This window comes from Coregonus lavaretus (genome assembly GCF_964263955.1).
Source record: "Coregonus lavaretus genome assembly, chromosome: 22".
Lineage (NCBI taxonomy): Eukaryota > Metazoa > Chordata > Actinopteri > Salmoniformes > Salmonidae > Coregonus > Coregonus lavaretus.
Genome location: NC_140009.1, coordinates 26,906,772 through 26,928,920, shown reverse-complemented (window position 1 = coordinate 26,928,920; position 22,149 = coordinate 26,906,772). Strand labels below are relative to the sequence as shown.

Here is a 22,149-nt window from a genome sequence, read left to right as displayed (position 1 = left end):
CGTATGTTGTAAGAATTTCTATATCACAATCAGAATTTGTGTTATAAGCAGTTTTTTTCAAGAATATCCACAGTTCAATGCGCTCCACACATGAGCACGCGGCAACAGATAGCCTACAGTAACATAAACGAATGAAATGCTATTGTGTTCTTTGAAATAATTATTTTTTCGTATTATAATGTTACCCAAGACCTCCATAAACACAACCAAAGGCTTATTTTTCCGATAGCATATACAGTTGAAGTCGGAAGTTTACATACACCTTAGCCAAATACATTTAAACTCAGTTTTTCACAATTCCTAACATTTAATCCTAGTAAAAATTCCCTGTCTTAGGTCAGTTAGGATCACCACTTTATTTTAAGAATGTGAAATGTCATAATAATAGTAGAGAGAATGATTTATTTCAGCTTTTATTTCTTTCATAACATTCGCAGTGGATCAGAAGTTTACATACACTCAATTAGTATTTGGTAGCATTGCCTTTAAATAGTTTAACTTGGGTCAAACGTTTCTGGTAGCCTTCCCCAAGCTTCCCACAATAAATTGGGTGAATTTTGGCACATTCCTCCTGACAGAACTGGTGTAACTGAGTCAGGTTTGTAGGCCTCCTTGCTCGCACATGCTTTTTCAGTTCTGCCCACAAATTTTCTATAGGATTGAGGTCAGGGCTTTGTGATGGCCACTCCAATACCTTGACTTTGTTGTCCTTAAGCCATTTTGCCACAACTTTGGAAGTATGCTTGGGGTCATTTGTCCATTTGGAAGACCCATTTGCGACCAAGCTTTAACTTCCTGACTGATGTCTTGAGATGTTGCTTCAATATATCCACATAATTTTTCTTCCTGCCATCTATTTTGTGAAGTGCACCAGTCCCTCCTGCAGCAAAGCACCCCCACAGCATGATGCTGCCACCCCCGTGCTTCGAGGATGGGATGGTGTTCTTCGGCTTGCAAGCGCCCCCTTTTTCCTCCAAACATAACGATGGTCATTATGGCCAAACAGTTCTATTTTTGTTTCATCAGACCAGAGGACATTTCTCCAAAAAGTACGATCTTTGTCCCCATGTGCAATTGCAAACCGTAGTCTGGCTTTTTTATGGCGGTTTTGGAGCAGTGGCTTCTTCCTTGCTGAGCGGCCTTTCAGGTTATGTCGATTATCGGACTCGTTTTACTGTGGATATAGATACTTTTGTACCTGTTTCCTCCAGCATCTTCACAAGGTCCTTTGCTGTTGTTCTGGGATTGATTTGCACTTTTCGCACCAAAGTACATTCATCTCTAGGAGACAGAACACGTCTCCTTCCTGAGCGGTATGACAGCTGCGTGGTCCTATGGTGTTTATACTTGCGTACTATTGTTTGTACAGATGAACGTGGTACCTTTAGGCGTTTGGAAATTGCTCCCAAGGATGAACCAGACTTGTGGAGGTCTACCATTTTCTTCTGAGGTCTTGGCTGATTTCTTTTGATTTTCCCATGATGTCAAGCAAAGAGGCACTGAGTTTGAAGGGAGGCCTTGAAATGCATCCACAGGTACACCTCCAATTGACTCAAATGATGTCAATTAGCCTATCAGAAGCTTCTAAAGCCATGACATCATTTTCTGGAATTTTCCAAGCTGTTTAAAGGCACAGTCAACTTGGTGTATGTAAACTTCTGACCCACTGAAATTGTGATACAGTGAAATAATCTGTCTGTAAACAATTGTTGGTAAAATTACTTGTGTCATGCACAAAGTAGATGTCCTAACCGACTTGCCAAAACTATAGTTTGTTAACAAGACATTTGTGGAGTGGTTGAAAAACGAGTTTTAATGACTCCAACCTAAATGTATGTAAACTTCCGGAATGTGTTTATTAGACTGTTTGAGTTAAAATGACTGTGCATTGGTTTACAGGGGGGGTCCCTCAAGGTCCGGCTTTTCTAGTGTTAAGACCACCTGAGATAATGTCAAATTTACAAAAAAAGCATCCATGTATAACAATGCAAGGTTAATTTAACAGTAAAATAAGACTAAATGCATTACAAAATGTGAGCTGTGAGTGCTTGATCTATTATATTGTTGTGGTTCACCAAGTTATGTTGCAACTGTATTGACTGTGACATGTAGTATGCTATTATGTGCATATATCAACACATTGTCTTAATTTTACATGAAGTATGATCACTTATCTGAGGAGGTACAACAAATATCAGAACAATTTGTTTATCAGTCATCTTTTTTTAAGCTTTAAAATTGGCTGCTAGTAGGAACGTACACAACTGTCAATAACAATAATAAAACATCTAATTGGCTTAGAATAAAAACTGGAATGGAGACAGCAACTACATGAACTGGTTGAAACATTAAAGGAAAGATCCACTCAAAAACAAATCTTTTGGTATTTTTTTCACGATGCATTTGCATCATTATGATGATGTGGCCAGTGACACTTTGCTTCTTGAAAGTCCAATATCTTGAAAACTTGACTGCTGACATGCAAAACATTTTGGGACTGTATTAACAGTGAACAAAAAAAATAGTTTGAGTGGAGTTTCCCTTTAAGTAGTAGAAAATGTTTTTTGTTTGTTTTGTTATTTGATTCCAAAGATGGAAGTGGGCTTAATGGTTACGTGGGCTTAATAGGTACACTTACCCTACATCTAGGCCTGCAGGGTTGGGGTTAATGCACAAATTCAATTCTCTCTCCCTGTAAGTTCCAATAATTGTATTCCCAATTCAATATTATCCCCAACGACTCCAAAACGTCCCATTCTAATTCAATTCCCTTAGGCTTTCAGGCTGATCGTGTCACTGTTCAGACAGCCTAGCTATACTGGAAATATAGAAATACAAGTTGAAATGATTTAAAAGAAATCTTGCAGTCAATGTTTGATACTTTGTGCATTTATTCCATTAACTGGGACATTTTTAAATACTGAATTTCAAGTCAATTCCTGAGGTTTAATGTTTTACAAATGGTCTAATTCCAAACAGTTTAATTCCAATTCCATAACTTGAAAGATTGTTGACATTTTAATTGAATTCAATAATTGAATTAGAATTTCAAATTAAATTGGAATTGACCCCAAACCTGTACTTCTGACTACCTAAACTAGTTTGTACATAATTTGTCTAAAGTCTCCCATGTCAACAAAAACATATATTCTCTTGTTCAGTTCACAGGCATGCTACCTGTGCTCCCTCTGGAAGTCCTGGAGGAGATACTCTTGAATGTACATCCGCACCAGGTGGTGTGTGTGTGTCGACTGGTGTGTCATGAGTGGAAAGAAGTAGTGGACAGTGATTCTCTTTGGAGAGAGAAGTGCCGAAGAGAGGGATACCAGACATGGGATTCCACTAAACTACCTGAAGACTGGTGTTTGTTTTACTTCTTGTGTAAGAAGAGACATAATCTTATCAAAAATCCCAGAGCAGAGGGTAAGAGTCGAGACCAGAGAAATGTCTAAATTCTCTACATTGGTGTGGTGGTCCTGTCGTTAACTCCAGAACCAATAATTCAAATCCTGCTTTTTCTCCAGATAAATTAAATGGCTGGCATATTATGAAGAATGGAGGGGATCAATGGAACATCGGGTCAGTGGGCCCTAATGATACAGACCTAAAATACTTTGTGACTTCTTACGAGTGAGTATATTGAGTATATTACTTTACCATATTACAATTACAGTGAGAGGGCCTTTACTTGGCCCCACTTTGATACTCATTAACGTCCAAGGACCTTACAGTGCCTTCAGAAAGTATTCTTACCCCTTGACTTATTGCACATATTGTTGTTTTACAGCCTGAATTCAAGATGGATTAAATATTTTTTCTCTCTCACCCATCTACACACAATACCCCATAATGACAAAGTGAAAACTTGTTTTTATACATTTTTGCAAATGTATTGAAAATGAAATACAGAAATATCTAATTTACATAAGTATTCACACCCCTGAGTCTATACATGTTAGAATCACCTTTGGCTGTGATTACAGCTGTGAATCTTTCTGGGTAAGTCTCTAAGACCTTTGCACACCTGGATTGTAAAATATTTGCCCATTATTATTTTCTTCAAGCTCTGTCAAATTGTTTGTTGATCATTGCTAGACAACCATGTTCAAGTCTTGCCATAGATTTTCAAGCAGATTCGAGTCAAAACTGTAACTCGGCCACTCCGGAAGATTCACTGTCTTCTTGGTAAGCAACTCCAGTGTAGATTTGGCCTTGTATTTTAGGTTATTGTCCTGCTGAAAGGTGAATTCATCTCCCAGTGTCTGGTGGAAAGCAGACCGAACCAGGTTTGCTTAGCTCCATTCCGTTTCTTTCTTTTTTATTCTGAAAAATTCCCCAGTCTTTAATGATTACAAGCATACCCATAACATGATGCAGCCACCACCATGCTTGAAAATATGGAGAGTGGTACTCAGTAATGTGTTGTATTGGATTTGCCCCAAACATAACACTTTGTATTCAGAATAAAAAGTTAATAGCTTTGCCACATTTTTTGCAGTATTACTTTAGTGCCTTGTTGCAAACAGGATGCATGTTTTGGAATATTTGTATTCTGTACAGGCTTCCTTCTTTTCTCTCTGTCAATTAGGTTAGTATTGTGGAGTAGCTACAATGTTGTTGATCCATCCTCAGTTTTCTCCTATTACAGCCATTAAACTCTGTAACTGTTTTAAAGTCACCATTGACCTCATGGTGAAATCCCTGAGTTCCTCTCCGGCAGCTGAGTTATGAAGGACGCCTTTATCTTTGTAGTGACTCAGTGTATTGATACACCATCCAAAGTGTATGTAATTAATAACTTCACCATGCTCAAAGGGACATTCAGTGTCTGTTTTTATTTTATTTTTACCCATCTACCAATAGGTCCCCTTATTTGTGAGGCATTGGAATACCTCCCTGGTCTTTGTGGTTGAATCTGTGTTTGAAATTCACTGCTCGACTGAGTGACCTTACAGATAATTGTATGTGTGGGGTACAGCGATGAGATAGTAATTAAAAAATCATGTTAAACACTATTATTGCACACAGAGAGAGTTCAGGAGTAATTATGTGACTTGTTAAGCATATTTTTACTCCTGAACTTATTTAGCCTTGCCGTAACAAAGGGGTTTAATATTTATTTACTCAGGACATTTCAGCTTTTCATTTTTTATTAAGGCCAGACAAAATTAATTCACTGTTTAACGGATTACACCCCCCAAGAAAAGTGAGGCAAGCGAGCTAAAAAAATAACAAACATTAAGTGGTTAAGGAATAACAGTACTTTACCACAGTGTCCTAGGCACTTCTGCAGGCTCTAGGCCTAATGTGAGCTTCAAGAGTTATATTATTCCATGCGAAAACCTAAACGATTTTTGTTAAAAAGAATGCAGATGTTACAATGTTGTTATAACCATGAGAAATGAAACACAATGGGAAGTATAACTTGTGGCTGTTTCTTTATTCGATTAAAAATCAAGAACAAATAATTGTAATCAAATTAAAATGTTTGATGTATAATAATGAGTTCATTACCTGAATGCATCTCTATAGCCTATAGGCGTTAACAAAATATTCATACAAATATGATTAGGACTCTCTTAGACTAGTCCTTGTGGTCTGCCAAATTAATGTAGCATTGGAAAAAATACATAAATCCAGCCATAGAGTATAGCCTATCATCATCAAAATAAAACATGTCATTTATAACATGCACAATTAGAAGCATCAATAGAGCAAGCTTGACTAAATTCGAGCCCAGTAACTTTGCTCACCGCATCCTCCTTCGATTGTCTCGTCTGGCTGCCACGAAAAAACCCCACCTTGGAGACAGTCGAGCACATCATTGTGGAGATAATGATCTGCACCAAGTGTGCGTGCCACTGGCGATGTACTTTGCTGCACGTGCTAGCTGATTTCGGCGGCGCATCATCACTTCAAACGCATTCCGTCTTGGTGTTATCGGTTGGCCTACTACTACTGGTAGTACCGGTAAAATGTAAATTAGGAATCGCAAATCACCATACAGCTGACACTTCGATTTCATCAATCATTTTGACTTCAATTGGGTTGCCCAAAATGCTATCAGCTTGCACTGCGTCTTTGCTGATCTCTATGGAGGACTAAAAGTGCCACAATTAAATAAATAAATACACCATTAAATAATTACTTAAATGTGTCATTAATTAATTCAAATTAGAATTAAATACATAAATGTGTAATTAAATGTATCATTAATTAATTCAAATACCGATTCATTTTATGTAAAATACATATATAATTATTTCACTATTTACATTTACATTTCATGATCCTGCATTGCAGTGATTCATGAATTACTTAAAACTGTCAAACTGACCCATCAAAGTCAGTGGGCGGGGCTAACGCGAATCTAGTCTGATCCATTGCTTTGGTCTGAAGTAGAGTAGGCCAACCTGGATAGAGACAATGGAGGATCTCCGTGAACTTTCCAGGGAGTTGGTTAGAGACATTTTAAACTTAGCAGAGGATGTAGAAGCAGGACCTGCTGACATTATCCGGAATTGATTTGTCTTGGCTTGATGCAGAGGGTAACCAATCAGGCGTTAGGTTCCGCCTACCAACTTTTGATGGGTCAGTTTGACAGTTTTAAGTAGTGGTCCTCTGTAGCTCAGCTGGTAGAGCACGGCGCTTGTAACGCCAAGGTAGTGGGTTCGAACCCCGGGACCACCCATACACAAAAAAATGTATGCACGCATGACTGTAAGTCGCTTTGGATAAAAGCGTCTGCTAAATGGCATATTATTATTATTTTATTATTATTATTAAGTAATTCAGGAAGCACTCCAACGCAGGACCATGAAATGTAAATGTAAATAGTGAAATTATTATATATGTATTTTACATAAAATGAATCGGTATTTGAATTAATTAATGACACATTTAATAACACATTTATGTATTTAATTCTAATTTTAATTAATTAATGACACATTTAAGTAATTATTTAATGGTGTATTTATTTATTTAATTGTGGCACTTTTAGTCCTCCATAGATCTCTGGCCAGTCAATTGGCTCAATGACATTGTTGTTTCGTCTATTAATCGCTTCTAATAGATCTGAAAATTGTTAAATTGCGTCAATTCAAATCTGGTATTGGAACAAAAAGATGTCAATACACGTCTTCTAAAATAGACTAGTATTTTAATTAATGCAAAACACTTCAATGGTAAATATGATGTTCGTATATACGGGTCCACTGAAATACCACGCAGGGCAGACAGAGAACTGGTCCATTGTTATAAGTTCTTCTTTAAATACTCTGACAGAGATAGTTCCCGCTCCCTGCTGGCCTATCAGAGTAGAGACCGAGCGTGGTTTAGACTTACTCAGCCTATCGTTGGCGCACAGGCTGGTCCCAGCCCCTTGGCGCTTCACTGTTGCCAGGTGTCAGTTGTTTTTTCCACAACTTGTCTCGAGTCAGCAACCCCAGACACAGTTTGTAGCAGAACACATGTCCTTGAGCGGTCTAACAAAGAGGCAGTGTGTGTGTATGTGAGACACAAGTCTTATCTCAGCCTACCCCCTAATAGTTCCCCACATTAATCACAGCTTGTTATGTTGACCAATTTATATCAGTACAGTACAAACCTATTATGTTTAATCATTAATGCTTTCTTATTAAGCTAACAGCCCATCTAAAATATAAGAGAATAATTTCCCACAAAATGATGCATTAACCATGAATTTAACCGACTGTTTGTTTATAATGAGGGACGTCCCACGTTTAACCTGGACACATAAAAGTAGGAATGTGCGCTTGCTTTAGCCATGACTGCATGAGAGAGAATCGTAACATCTGCACGTCGCCTGCAGGTGTGTGTTTCACTGTCCAATCCGAGGCTCTAACATGATCTGAACGTGTGATCTGAGGCTGTTTGGTCTCTTGCGCATTAACTTGGGAAAGCCTAAAGGGAGAGCGGACAGTGTATTATAAGCAAAGCGCCGCATATATTGCCCAAAAAATTACATCTGATTTATTTATTTAATTTTTTTGCGGGGTGTGGAGAAAAGTAAGGCAGGGCATCCGTTAATCAGTAATTAAACTTTGTCCGGCCAAATTTGTTTTTAAAAACCACTTTGAAATTATGGAATATTGTGTGTAGGCCAGTGACACAAAATCTCAATGTAATTCATTTAAAATTCAGGCTGTAACACAACAAAATGTGGAAAAGTCAAGGAGTGTGAATACTTTCTGAAGGCACTGTATATATTTAAGACAGTTGCAGCCGACTGTATTTTTAAGTTACAACACTTTTCTGGCGTCCTTCCCGTACACGATAGATAGCTAATTAGCACAGGTGGACGTCTCGGTCTCTGTCTTCCATAAACAAGCACTGTAACATGGAAATATGGCCGTGTGGGAACTCTAACCCTATGAAGGTGTGTAGTGATTTTACCTTTTTAGTTGAAAGATAAGGTCCTTGTGTTTCCAAAGCCGTACCGCAAGTGATGCGTGTTAACGTTCAGACCGAACGTCAAAAAAATTAAATTAAAATAAAAACAGCCAGTGGTAACACGGTCCAAAAAGTATTTGTGACTTCTTACAGTGCAGAGGACCTTTACTTGGTCCCACTTTGTTTCACTACCACATTGTTATTGATTTCCTTTTGTGCTCTTTTTAATAGTCCATGAGCCAGACCCCCAAATTCGTGTTGTCGGGCTCACTTGGGGTGACAATGTCTCATAATGATTTTCTTGAACGATGTCCATAGAGTTGGAAAATATGTGATATCAGTGTAGCAATGGTAGCTTTCTCTGTGTGTTAACTCCCGAGTGGCGAGTGGTCTAAGGCACTGCATCGCAGTGCTAGCTGTGCCACTAGAGATCCTGGTTCGAATCCAGGCTCTGTCGTAGCCGGCCGCGACCGGGAGACCCATGGGGCGGCGCACAATTGGCCCAGCGTCGTCCAGGGTAGGGGAGGGAATGGCCGGCAGGGGATGTAGCTCAGTTGGTAGAGCATGGCGTTTGCAACGCCAGGGTTGTGGGTTCGATAAAATAATGTATGTGCTAACTGTAAGTCGCTCTGGATAAGAGCGTCTGCTAAATGACTAAAATGTAAATGTAAAATGTTAACTCTTTCATCCCTCCATCCCATTCATTTTTCCCATAGGGATTTTACCCTATGAGAAACAATGTCAGTATACAGGTTATTGCTCTAGTGTACCCTTTAATCATATAACTTTGGAAAGCTTAGATTCACAGCTATCCATCAGACACATTTCCAGAATGTTTAGGTCAACAGAACTTTGACCTTTGACCTCTAGGGTACATATCAGAATTACCTGTAATAATTGCTTTAAACAGGAAACACGAATACATTTAAACTTTGTTTGACAAGTGGTTCTGAAAGGTCATTAAATTACCTTTTAAATCATATATAATATAACCAACTTTGAAAGCACCAGCTACAAATATTTTTAAATATCCCATATTGTGCCATTGACATTAGAATGTTGGAAGCTTAGCCATAGAATTCCATGTAGTGGGGCAGCTATGTTTGTCGATTGTAACTTTGGTGATAGAAGCTCCACAATTCACACACAGCTAGAACAGGGCTTTTAAAAATATTTGAAGATACATGGCCATAACAGGATTCACGCATAAACCACACAAAATAATTTTCCCAATATGTCCACCAAACAACTCAATGGGGTCTTATTTTGCATTACCATACCTGTATGAAATATAATTGTAGTATGCCTAATAATATCTTAAAATGTTCATAGTGATGAAGAAAACACAACCAAATGAGCCAGGTGTGCCAGATATATAAAGATGTTCAATTATTGACAGAATTGTGGAACGAATGTGCCCAAAAAGCTGTCTGAGTCGCTGATTTCAGAAGATCTTATGATCAATATTTATTCTTCAAACATGTAAAATGGATATGTACATTTGTATAGGTTAGTCATGGATGTGAGCTGATTAAATTATATACAATGTTATTCGATTAGCTGGTGGACCCCAAGAAGAGTAGCTGCTGCTTTTGCAACAGCTGATGGGGATCCTAATAAAAAACCCAAATAACGAAAATAGTTATTAGGATAACATTGCATATCATTTTAATCAGCCCACATCCATTACTTTTTACATGTATAAATCAATTTTAAATGTTTGAAGATGAAATATTGCAATTAAGGTTTGAAACATATTCAGAAATCAGCATTTCCGACAGCTTTTAGGCCACATTCTTTCCACAATTGTGAATAATTTAACATCTTTATATATCTGGCACACCTGGCCCATTTGGTTGTGTTTTCTACATCACTATAAACATTTTAACATGTATTGGGCATATTGCAATTGTATTTCATACAAATCAAATATAATTGTATTGGTCACATACATGTGTTTAGCATACCATACAGGTATGGTAATGCAAAATGTGTCCAATTTTAAGACCCCATTGAGTTGTCGGACATATTAGAAAAAGGCTTCTGTGGCGTTAATGTGTGAATCCTGTGATGGCCCTGTATCTACAAAACCTGTTCTAGCTGTGTGTGTGGAATTTGGTGCTTTATCACTGCCTAGAATTTCTATGGCTAAGCTTCCAACATTCAATGGCACAATAAACCATAGTTGTAGCTGGTGATTTCAAACTTAGTTATGTTATATATAATTTGAAAGGCAATTTCATGACCTTTCAGAACCACTTGTCAAACAAAGTTTAAAATGCATCAATGTTTCCTTTTTAAAGCAATTTATACAAATATTTCTGATTTGTACCGTAGAGGTCAAAGTTCTGTTGACCTGAACATTCTGAAAATGTGTCTGATGGATAGCTGTGCATCTAAGCTTTCCAGTGATATTTGATTTAAAGGGTACGTGAGCAATAACTTGTTGTATACTGACATTGTTTGTCTTAGGGTAAAATCCCTATGGGAAAAATGAATGGGATGGAAGGATTAAAGAGTGATAACACAGAGAAGGCTGCCATTGCTGCACTGCTATCACACATTTTGCAACTAGGGACATGGACCTTCAAGAAAATCTCTGAGACAGTCACCCCAAGTGAGCCTGAACGACCCCCCCGGCTCATGGCCTATAATACATTTGAATGATAATAATACCTAAAAGATGTGAGATGGATACAATGCAATTGATAATGACCTTGTTCCTATGTCATACTTTCATATCCCTGGTGTTTTGAATGGACTTGAAGATTATATAATCATTATATAATTCATGGAAATGCGGTCATAAGATGTATAGACAGTGTACAAAACATTAGTAACACCTTCCTAATATTGAGTCGCACCCCCTTTTGCCCTGAGAACAGCCTCAATTCGTCGGGACATGGACTCTACAAGGTGTCGGAAGCGTTCCACAGGGATGCTGGCTCATGTTGACGCCAATGCTTCCCACAGTTGTTTAAAGTTGGCTGGATGTCCTTTGGGTGGTGGAACATTCTTGATACACATGGGAAACTGTTAAGTGTGAAAAACCCAGCAGCGTTTCAATTCTTGACGCACTCAAACCAGTGCGCCCGGCACCTACTACCATACCCCGTTCAAAAGCACTTAAATATTTTGTCTTGCCCATTCACCCTCTGAATGGCACACATACACAATCCATGTCTCAATTGTTCCCGAGTGGCGCAGTGGTCTAAGGCACTGCATCGCAGTGCTAGCTGTGCCACTAGAGATCCTGGTTCGAATCCAGGCTCTGTCGTAGCCGGCCGCGACCGGGAGACCCATGGGGCGGCGCACAATTGGCCCAGCGTCGTCCAGGGTAGGGTAGGGAATGGCCGGCAGGGATGTAGCTCAGTTGGTAGAGCATGGCGTTTGCAACGCCAGGGTTGTGGGTTCGAAAATAATGTATGCACTCACTAACTGTAAGTCGCTCTGGATAAGAGCGTCTGCTAAATGACGTAAATGTAATTGTCTCAAGGTTTAAACATCCTTCTTTAACCTGTCTCCTCCCCTTCATCTACACTGATTTTGAAGTGGATTTAACAAGTGACATCAATGAGAGATCATAGCTTTCACCTGGATTCACCTGGGCAGTCTGTGTCATGGAAATGTTTTGTACACTGTGTGTGTATATACAGGGCATTCGGAAAGTATTCAGACCCCTTCACTTTTTCCACATTTTGTTATGTTACAGCCTTATTCTAAAATGGATTAAATCGTCAATCTACACACAATACCCAATAATGACAAGGCAAACTCAGTACTTTGTTGAAGCACATTTGGCAGTGATTACAGCCTCAAGTCTTCTTGGGTATGACGCTACAAGCTTGGCACACCTGTATTTGGGGAGTTTCTCCCATTCTTCTCTGCAGATCCTCTCAAGCGCTGTCAGGTTGGATGGGGAGCGTCGCTGCACAGCTATTTTCAGGTCTCTCCAGAGATGTTCGATCGGGTTCAAGTCCGGGCTCTGGCTGGGCCACTCAAGGACATTCAGAGACTGCGTAGTCTTGGCTGTGTGCTTAGGGTTGCTTAGGGTCTTGAGGACATTCAGAGACTTGTCCCGAAGCCACTCCTGCTTTGTCTTGGCTGTGTGCTTAAGTTCGTTGTCCTGTTGGAAGGTAAACCTTCACCCCAGTCTGAGGTCCTGAGCGCTCTGGAGCAAGTTTTCATCAAGGATCTCTCTGTACTTTGCTCCGTTCATCTTTCCCTCGATCCTGACTAGTCTCCCAGTCCCTGCCGCTGAAAAACATCCCCACAGCATGATGCTGCCACCACCATGCTTCACCGTAGGGATGGTATTGGCCAGGTGATGAGTGGTGCCTGGTTTCCTCCAGACGTGATGCTTGGCATTCAGGCGAAAGAGTTCAATCTTGGTTTCATCAGACCAGAGAATCTTGTTTCTCATGGTCTGAGAGTCCATTAGGTGCCTTTTGGCAAACTCCAAGCGGGCTGTCATGTGCCTTTTTACTGAGGAGTGGCTTCCGTCTGGCCACTCTACCATAAAGGCCTAATTGGTGGAGTGCTGCAGAGATGGTTATCCTTCTGGAAGGTTCTCCCATCTCCACAGAGGAACTCTGGAGCACTGTTCGAGTGGCCATTGGGTTCTGACCAAGGCCCTTCTCCCCCAATTGCTCAGTTTGGCCGGGCTGTGGTTCCAAACTTCTTCCATTTAAGAATGATGGAGGCCACTGTGTTCTTGGGGACCTTCAATGCTGCATAGATGTTTTGGTACCCTTCCTCAGATCTGTGCCTCGACACAATCCTGTCTCGGAGCTCTACGGACAATTCCTTCGACATCATAGCTTGGTTTTTACTCTGACCTTATATAGACAGGTGTGTGTGTGCCTTTCCAAATCATGTCCAATCAATTGAATTTACCACAGGTCGACAAGTTGTAGAAACATTTCAAGGATGATCAATGGAAACAGGATGCACCTGAGCTCAATTTCTACAAACCTGTTTTCTCTTTGTCATTATGGGGTGTTGTGTGTAGATTGAGGGGGAAAACATATGTAATCAATTTTAGAATAAGAATAATGTAACAATGTGGAAAACGTCAAGGGGTCTGAATACTTTCCGAATGCACTGTACAATATGTAATGGGAATTGTATAAAAATAAACAATCAAAGGGCAAACAATTCACACAATGAAACAATGAATGTGCAAGAATTGACAGGAGACAGCAGAGCACATTCTGGAGTGCTGAGTGCATGCATTCTGGAGAGAGACGCCCATATCTTCGCCACACACCCCTCCCCTTCTTCTTGTCTCAACATTTTAAATTATACTCAAGACACATTATCTTCACACATTTTAGATGCTTTTCACTGACATTCGCAACTCAATAATCAGCTAGGCCTATTGCCATGCACTCTGCCCAAATTGCTGGCTTCCCAAATAGGCATAAGCCTATGCAGTTGCGATTTGAAACAATCCACTGCTATAAAAAAAAAAGGGAAAAAAAGAAGCTAACGATACTCTGTGGCTAAGTCAAGCTCTCTGATGAAGTATTTTTTATTATTTTATTTAGATATGAGTAATTATATAATTTAGGCAAAACATCAATTTACTTTAGTGGAAGCCAGCATCCGAACAGTGCCCTGTGCACACGCCAAATTTCCTTTCTAATTCGCAAGTGGCTGAAACAAGAGATCTGTATATAATGACGAGATGCTCATGTCTCCGCCCTAACAATGGAAGTTGTTGTCCCAAAGGCGAGAATGCAGGCGACAAGCTTAGGTCAGCATATTATGCCGCTTGAAACACATTGGGTTTATTCATTCACTAAAAGTTAAATTACTACACATCTTTTATAAGTATAGAGTTAGTGTTCCCACACAGCCATATCTCCATGTTACATTGCTTGTTTATGGAAGATAGAGTTAAGACGGCCACCTGGTTTAATTAGCTATCTAGCGTGCTCCGAACACCAAAGGGGCATATCAACATATGTTTCGAAAACCGGTTTGAAAGCGATGATTATAAACTTCTAAATGATTAAACATACAGTGGGGGAAAAAAGTATTTAGTCAGCCACCAATTGTGCAAGTTCTCCCACTTAAAAATATGAGAGAGGCCTGTAATTTTCATCATAGGTACACGTCAACTATGACAGACAAATTGAGGAAAAAAAATCCAGAACATAACATTGTAGGATTTTTAATGAATTTATTTGCAAATTATGGTGGAAAATAAGTATTTGGTGACCTACAAACAAGCAAGATTTCTGGCTCTCACAGACCTGTAACTTCTTCTTTAAGAGGCTCCTCTGTCCTCTACTCGTTACCTGTATTAATGGCACCTGTTTGAACTTGTTATCAGTATAAAAGACACCTGTCCACAACCTCAAACAGTCACACTCCAAACTCCACTATGGCCAAGACAAAAGAGCTGTCAAATGACACCAGAAACAAAATTGTAGACCTGCACCAGGCTGGGAAGACTGAATCTGCAATAGGTAAGCAGCTTCGTTTGAAGAAATCAACTGTGGGAGCAATTATTAGGAAATGGAAGACATACAAGACCACTGATAATCTCCCTCGATCTGGGGCTCCACGCAAGATCTCACCCCGTGGGGTCAAAATGATCACAAGAACGGTGAACATCATGCTTTGGGGCTGTTTCTCTGCAAAGGGACCAGGACGACTGATCTGTGTAAAGGAAAGAATGAATGGGGCCATGTATCGTGAGATTTTGAGTGAAAACCTTCCATCAGCAAGGGCATTGAAGATGAAACGTGGCTGGGTCTTTCAGCATGACAATGATCCCAAACACACCGCCCGGGCAACGAAGGAGTGGCTTCGTAAGAAGCATTTCAAGGTCCTGGAGTGGCCTAGCCAGTCTCCAGATCTCAACCCCATAGAAAATCTTTGGAGGGAGTTGAAAGTCTGTGTTGCCCAGCGACAGCCCCAAAACATCACTGCTCTAGAGGAGATCTGCATGGAGGAATGGGCCAAAATACCAGCAACAGTGTGTGAAAACCTTGTGAAGACTTACAGAAAACGTTTGACCTGTGTCATTGCCAACAAAGGGTATATAACAAAGTATTGAGAAACTTTTGTTATTGACCAAATACTTATTTTCCACCATAATTTGCAAATAAATTCATTAAAAATCCTACAATGTGATTTTCTGGATTTCTTTTTCTCATTTTGTCTGTCATAGTTGACGTGTACCTATGATGAAAATTACAGGCCTCTCTCATCGTTTTAAGTGGGAGAACTTGCACAATTGGTGGCTGACTAAATACTTTTTTCCCCCACTGTATTATATCGATACCTTGACTCCAAGTATTGATTTGTAACTATCTATTTTTTTGTTGTTGTTAGGTAGTGTTAGCTAGTGCTAGTTGGCTGTACCTGCACCAGAAATCCTGTATTTTTCATCCTATTGCTTGTTCTCCATCTTCTTAAATATTGAGCCAACTTGTTTTGAGCACTTTTATTTCCATGACTGATCAAAACTCATTTTTATCATGCTCACTCTTGATTCTCTGTAGCAGACATAATAGTGAGCAATATGTTTGGAACATTACATCGCAATAAAATCAGAGTATTGAATCGCAATACATATAGAATCGTGAGAATCGTAATACATATTATATCGGCACCGAAGTATTGTGATAACATCGTGTGGGGAGGTCCCTGGCAATTCCCAGCCCTAGCTACAGTGGGGAGAACAAGTATTTGATACACTGCCGATTTTGCAGGTCTTCCTACTTACAAAGCATGTAGAGGTCTGTAATTTTTATCATAGGTACACTTCAACTGTGAGAGACGGAATCTAAAACAAAAATCCAGAAAATCACATTGTATGATTTTTAAGTAATGAATTGGCATTTTATTGCATGACATAAGTATTTGATACATCAGAAAAGCAGAACTTAATATTTGGTACAGAAACCTTTGTTTGCAATAACAGAGATCATACGTTTCCTGTAGGTCTTGACCAGGTTTGCACACACTGCAGCAGGGATTTTGGCCCACTCCTCCATACAGACCTTCTCCAGATCCTTCAGGTTTCGGGGCTGTCGCTGGACAATACGGACTTTCAGCTCCCTCCAAAGATGTTCTATTGGGTTCAGGTTTGGAGACTGGCTAGACCACTCCAGGACCTTGAGATGCTTCTTACGGAGCCACTCCTTAGTTGCCCTGGCTGTGTGTTTCGGGTCGTTGTCATGCTGGAAGACCCAGCCACGACCCATCTTCAATGCTCTTACTGAGGGAAGGAGGTTGTTGGCCAAGATCTCGCGATACATGGCCCCATCCATCCTCCCCTCAATACGGTGCCGTCGTCCTGTCCCCTTTGCAGAAAAGCATCCCCAAAGAATGATGTTTCCACCTCCATTCTTCACGGTTGGGATGGTGTTCTTGGGGTTGTACTCATCCTTCTTCTTCCTCCAAACACGGCGAGTGGAGTTTAGACCAAAAAGCTCTATTTTTGTCTCATCAGACCACATGACCTTCTCCCATTCCTCCTCTGGATCATCCAGATGGTCTTTGGCAAACTTCAGACGGGCCAGGACATGCGCTGGCTTGAGCAGGGGGACCTTGCGTGCGCTGCAGGATTTTAATCCATGACGGCATAGTGTGTTACTAATGGTTTTCTTTGAGACTGTGGTCCCAGATCTCTTCAGGTCATTGACCAGGTCCTGCCGTGTAGTTCTGGGCTGATCCCTCACCTTCCTCATGATCATTGATGCCCCACGAGGTGAGATCTTGCATGGAGCCCCAGACCGAGGGTGATTGACCGTCATCTTGAACTTCTTCCATTTTCTAATAATTGCGCCAACAGTTGTTGCCTTCTCACCAAGCTGCTTGCCTATTGTCCTGTAGCCCATCCCAGCCTTGTGCAGGTCTACAATTTTATCCCTGATGTCCTTACACAGCTCTCTGGTCTTGGCCATTGTGGAGAGGTTGGAGTCTGTTTGATTGAGTGTGTGGACAGGTGTCTTTTATACAGGTAACGAGTTCAAACAGGTGCAGTTAATACAGGTAATGAGTAGAGAACAGGAGGGCTTCTTAAAGAAAAACAAACAGGTCTGTGAGAGCCGGAATTCTTACTGGTTGGTAGGTGATCAAATACTTATGTCATGCAATAAAATGCAAATTAATTACTTAAAAATCATACAATGTGATTTTCTGGATTTTTGTTTTAGATTCTGTCTCTCACAGTTGAAGTGTACCTATGATAAAAAATTACAGACCTCTACATGCTTTGTAAGTAGGAAAACCTGCAAAATCGGCAGTGTATCAAATACTTGTTCTCCCCACTGTACTTACTATCATTCATGGTAAATGGGTTGGCTGTGTGTGTCCTCTTGTCTTTGGTTAATCTCAGGACCTGCATGAAGTTTCAGCTAATTGACTTGGAGGAAGAGGGTTACAGGCCTTCTTTCATGGATGACTTTCAACCTGACATTATAATATCTGACTGGTGAGAAGAATATTAGAATTTTCTTATTCACTGTCTGCTACTCTATGCTTGTCGGAGGAATAGTACTGTACAACTTTTATGTTTGTGTGTCCATAACAGGTATGCTCCACGCTCTGACTGTGGCTCTGTATATGAGATCTGTGTTGAGTTGCTCAATCAAAAGAAGAAGCCAATTAGGAAGTTTAGTCCAGATACTGTCATCTTTCAACAGTGGAATGATCAGAAATGGAATCAGGTAAAATCGTCAGACTATAAATCAAATAACATGTTATTGGTCGCATACACATATTTAGCAGATGTTATTGCGGATGTAGCGAAATGCTTGTGTTCCTAGCTCCAATAGTGCAGTAATATCTAACAATACACACATCTACAAAGTAAAATAAATATATAAATATTAGGACGAGCAATGTCGGAGTCAGGAGTATGTATGTACAGTGTATGTATGTGATGGGATGTATAGTCAATATGGATAGAATATGTAGTATATCTGAAGAATAGTACAGTGGGGAAAAAAAGTATTTAGTCAGCCACCAATTGTGCAAGTTCTCCCACTTAAAAAGATGAGAGGCCTGTAATTTTCATCATAGGTACACGTCAACTATGACAGACAAAATGAGAAAAAAAAATCCAGAAAATCACATTGTAGGATTTTTAATGAATTTATTTGCAAATTATGGTGGAAAATAAGTATTTGGTCAATAACAAAAGTTTCTCAATACTTTGTTATATACCCTTTGTTGGCAATGACACAGGTCAAACGTTTTCTGTAAGTCTTCACAAGGTTTTCACACACTGTTGCTGGTATTTTGGCCCATTCCTCCATGCAGATCTCCTCTAGAGCAGTGATGTTTTGGGGCTGTCGCTGGGCAACACAGACTTTCAACTCCCTCCCAAAGATTTTCTATGGGGTTGAGATCTGGAGACTGGCTAGGCCACTCCAGGACCTTGAAATGCTTCTTACGAAGCCACTCCTTCGTTGCCCGGGCGGTGTGTGTTTGGGATCATTGTCATGCTGAAAGACCCAGCCACGTTTCATCTTCAATGCCCTTGCTGATGGAAGGAGGTTTTCACTCAAAATCTCACGATACATGGCCCCATTCTTTCCTTTACACGGATCAGTCGTCCTGGTCCCTTTGCAGAAAAACAGCCCCAAAGCATGATGTTTCCACCCCCATGCTTCACAGTAGGTATGGTGTTCTTTGGATGCAACTCAGCATTCTTTGTCCTCCAAACACGACGAGTTGAGTTTTTACCAAAAAAGTTCTATTTTGGTTTCATCTGACCATATGACATTCTCCCAATCTTCTTCTGGATCATCCAAATGCACTCTAGCAAACTTCAGACGGGCCTGGACATGTACTGGCTTAAGCAGGGGGACACGTCTGGCACTGCAGGATTTGAGTCCCTGGCGGCGTAGTGTGTTACTGATGGTAGGCTTTGTTACTTTTGTCCCAGCTCTCTGCAGGTCATTCACTTGGTCCCCCCGTGTGGTTCTGGGATTTTTGCTCACCGTTCTTGTGATCATTTTGACCCCACGGGGTAAGATCTTGCGTGGAGCCCCAGATCGAGGGAGATTATCAGTGGTCTTGTATGTCTTCCATTTCCTAATAATTGCTCCCACAGTTGATTTCTTCAAACCAAGCTGCTTACCTATTGCAGATTCAGTCTTCCCAGCCTGGTGCAGGTCTACAATTTTGTTTCTGGTGTCCTTTGACAGCTCTTTGGTCTTGGCCATAGTGGAGTTTGGAGTGTGACTGTTTGAGGTTGTGGACAGGTGTCTTTTATACTGATAACAAGTTCAAACAGGTGCCATTAATACAGGTAACGAGTGGAGGACAGAGGAGCCTCTTAAAGAAGAAGTTACAGGTCTGTGAGAGCCAGAAATCTTGCTTGTTTGTAGGTGACCAAATACTTATTTTCCACCATAATTTGCAAATAAATTCATAAAAAATCCTACAATGTGATTTTCTGGAGAAAAAAATTCTCAATTTGTCTGTCATAGTTGACGTGTACCTATGATGAAAATTACAGGCCTCTCTCATCTTTTTAAGTGGGAGAACTTGCACAATTGGTGGCTGACTAAATACTTTTTTCCCCCACTATATATGTACAGCAATAGTTAAATAGGATAGGCCTTGACTAGAATACAATATATATATATATATATATATATATATATATATATATATATATATATATATATATATATATATATATATATATATATATATATATATATATGAAGTGGGTAAAACAGTATGTAAACATGATTAAAGTATAACATAATCAATATACATGGCTCTGTTAGTTGTTGAATACGCATCAACAATGTGATTTCTCCTTGTCTTTTGTTCTTCTAAGATGTTGTGTGCAATAGAAATGTTCAGTGATTGCATTGCAAGTTATGACCTCTTCAATGTTTCAGATGACTCACGTGTTCAAGAATTATGGACCAGGTGTGCGATACATCCGATTTATTCATGGTGGAAAGGACACTCAGTTCTGGGCCGGCTGGTATGGAATTAGGGTCACCAACAGTAGCGTTGAGATCTGCCCATCGATGGACAGGTAGCTTTCGGTGTTCCCAACCTCCCAAGAGGTTACATATGAATGTTGTGCCTACCTGCAAGTTTTACTTTAGCATCTTAAACCTCCCTTAGAATACTTTTGTGGATACCTTGTTCCAGCTTTTCTGTCTTAGGCAATATTTTGTTTCTCTGTGGATATAGACTATTTTGGCTGTGGAATATATCATTTGTGTACGTCTCTGAATTGTACAGACCAATGCAAATATGGAATACATTGAAGCCTTAAACAAAGACAGACCAAGGAGAGAAAGGAAAGCGTTAACTTGAATGTAATTTTGTATGTATATAAACGTCTGACCCACTTTATAATCGGAGGGCCTGTTGTGTCAAATCGGAGGGCCTGTTGTCTGGACCTATGGCAGTCTCTATGGGGGTGCCACAGGGTTCAATTCTTGGGCCGACACTTTTCTCAGTGTATATCAATGATGTCGCTCTTGCTGCTGGTGACTCTCAGATCCACCTCTACGCAGACGACACCATTTTGTATACATCTGGCCCTTCATTGGACACTGTGTTAACAAACCTCCAAACGAGCTTCAATGCCATACAACACTCTTTCAGTAGCCTCCAACTGCTCTTAAACACTAGTAAAACTAAATGCATGCTTTTCAATCGAACGCTGCTGGCACCCGCCCACCCGACTAGAATCACCACTCTTGACGGGTCTGACCTAGAGTATGTGGACAACTACAAATACCTAGGTGTCTGGTTAGACTGTAAACTCTCCTTCCAGACTCACATAAAGAATCTCCAATCCAAAGTTAAATCTAGAATCGGCTTCCTATTTCGCAACAAAGCCTCCTTCACTCATGCTGCCAAACATGCCCTCGTAAAACTGACTATCCTACCGATCCTTTACTTCGGCGATGTCATTTACAAAATAGCCTCCAACACTCTACTCAGCAAATTGGATGTAGTCTATCACAGTGCCATCCGTTTTGTCTCCAAAGCCCCATACGCTACCCACCACTGTGACCTGTACGCTCTTGTTGGCTGGTCCTCAGTACATGTTCGTCATCAAACCCACTGGCTCCAGGCCATCTATAAATCACTGCTAGGCAAATCCCCGCCTTATCTTAGCTCATTGGTCACCATAGCAGCACCCACCCGTAGTCTGCGCTCCAGCAGGTATATCTCACTGGTCATTCCCAAAGCCAACACCTCCTTTGGCCGCCATTCCTTCCAGTTCTCTGCTGCCAATGACTGGAACGAATTGCAAAAATCTCTGAAGCTGGAGACTCTTATCTCCCTCACTAACTTTAAGCATCAGTTGTCAGAGCACCTTACCGATCACTGCACCTGTACACTGCCCATCTGAAATTAGCCCACCCAACTACCTCATCCCTATATTGTTATTTATTTTGCTCTTTTGCACCCCAGTATCTCTATTTGCACATAATCTCTTGCACATATAGCATTCCAGTGTTAATACTATTGTAATTATTTTGCACTATAGCCTATTTATTGCCTTACCTCCATAACTTGCTACATTTGCACACACTGTATATATATTTTCTGTTGTATTTTTGACTTTATGTTTTTTACCCCATATGTAACTCTGTGTTGTTTTTATCGCACTGCTTTGCTTTATCTTGGCCAGGTCGCAGTTGTAAATGAGAACTTGTTCTCAACTGGCTTACCTGGTTAAATAAAGGTTAAATAAAAAAAATTAAAAAATTACAAACGCCA

At 40.3% G+C, this 22,149-nt stretch overlaps 1 protein-coding gene across 1 annotated transcript in view; it reads left to right on the top strand.

Annotated features, from left to right (window-relative positions):
- The window catches only part of LOC311149693 (F-box only protein 6-like), a 26,339-nt gene extending 4,190 nt beyond the window's left edge, over positions 1-22,149 (top strand). The window contains exons 2-6 of the mRNA XM_084186901.1: positions 3,162-3,423; positions 3,525-3,630; positions 17,774-17,869; positions 17,969-18,104; positions 20,298-22,149. Of these exons, the coding sequence (XP_084043027.1) occupies positions 3,171-3,423; positions 3,525-3,630; positions 17,774-17,869; positions 17,969-18,104; positions 20,298-20,444 (738 nt within the window). The 5' untranslated portion in view covers positions 3,162-3,170 and the 3' untranslated portion in view covers positions 20,445-22,149. The remainder of the gene's footprint in view (positions 1-3,161; positions 3,424-3,524; positions 3,631-17,773; positions 17,870-17,968; positions 18,105-20,297) is intronic.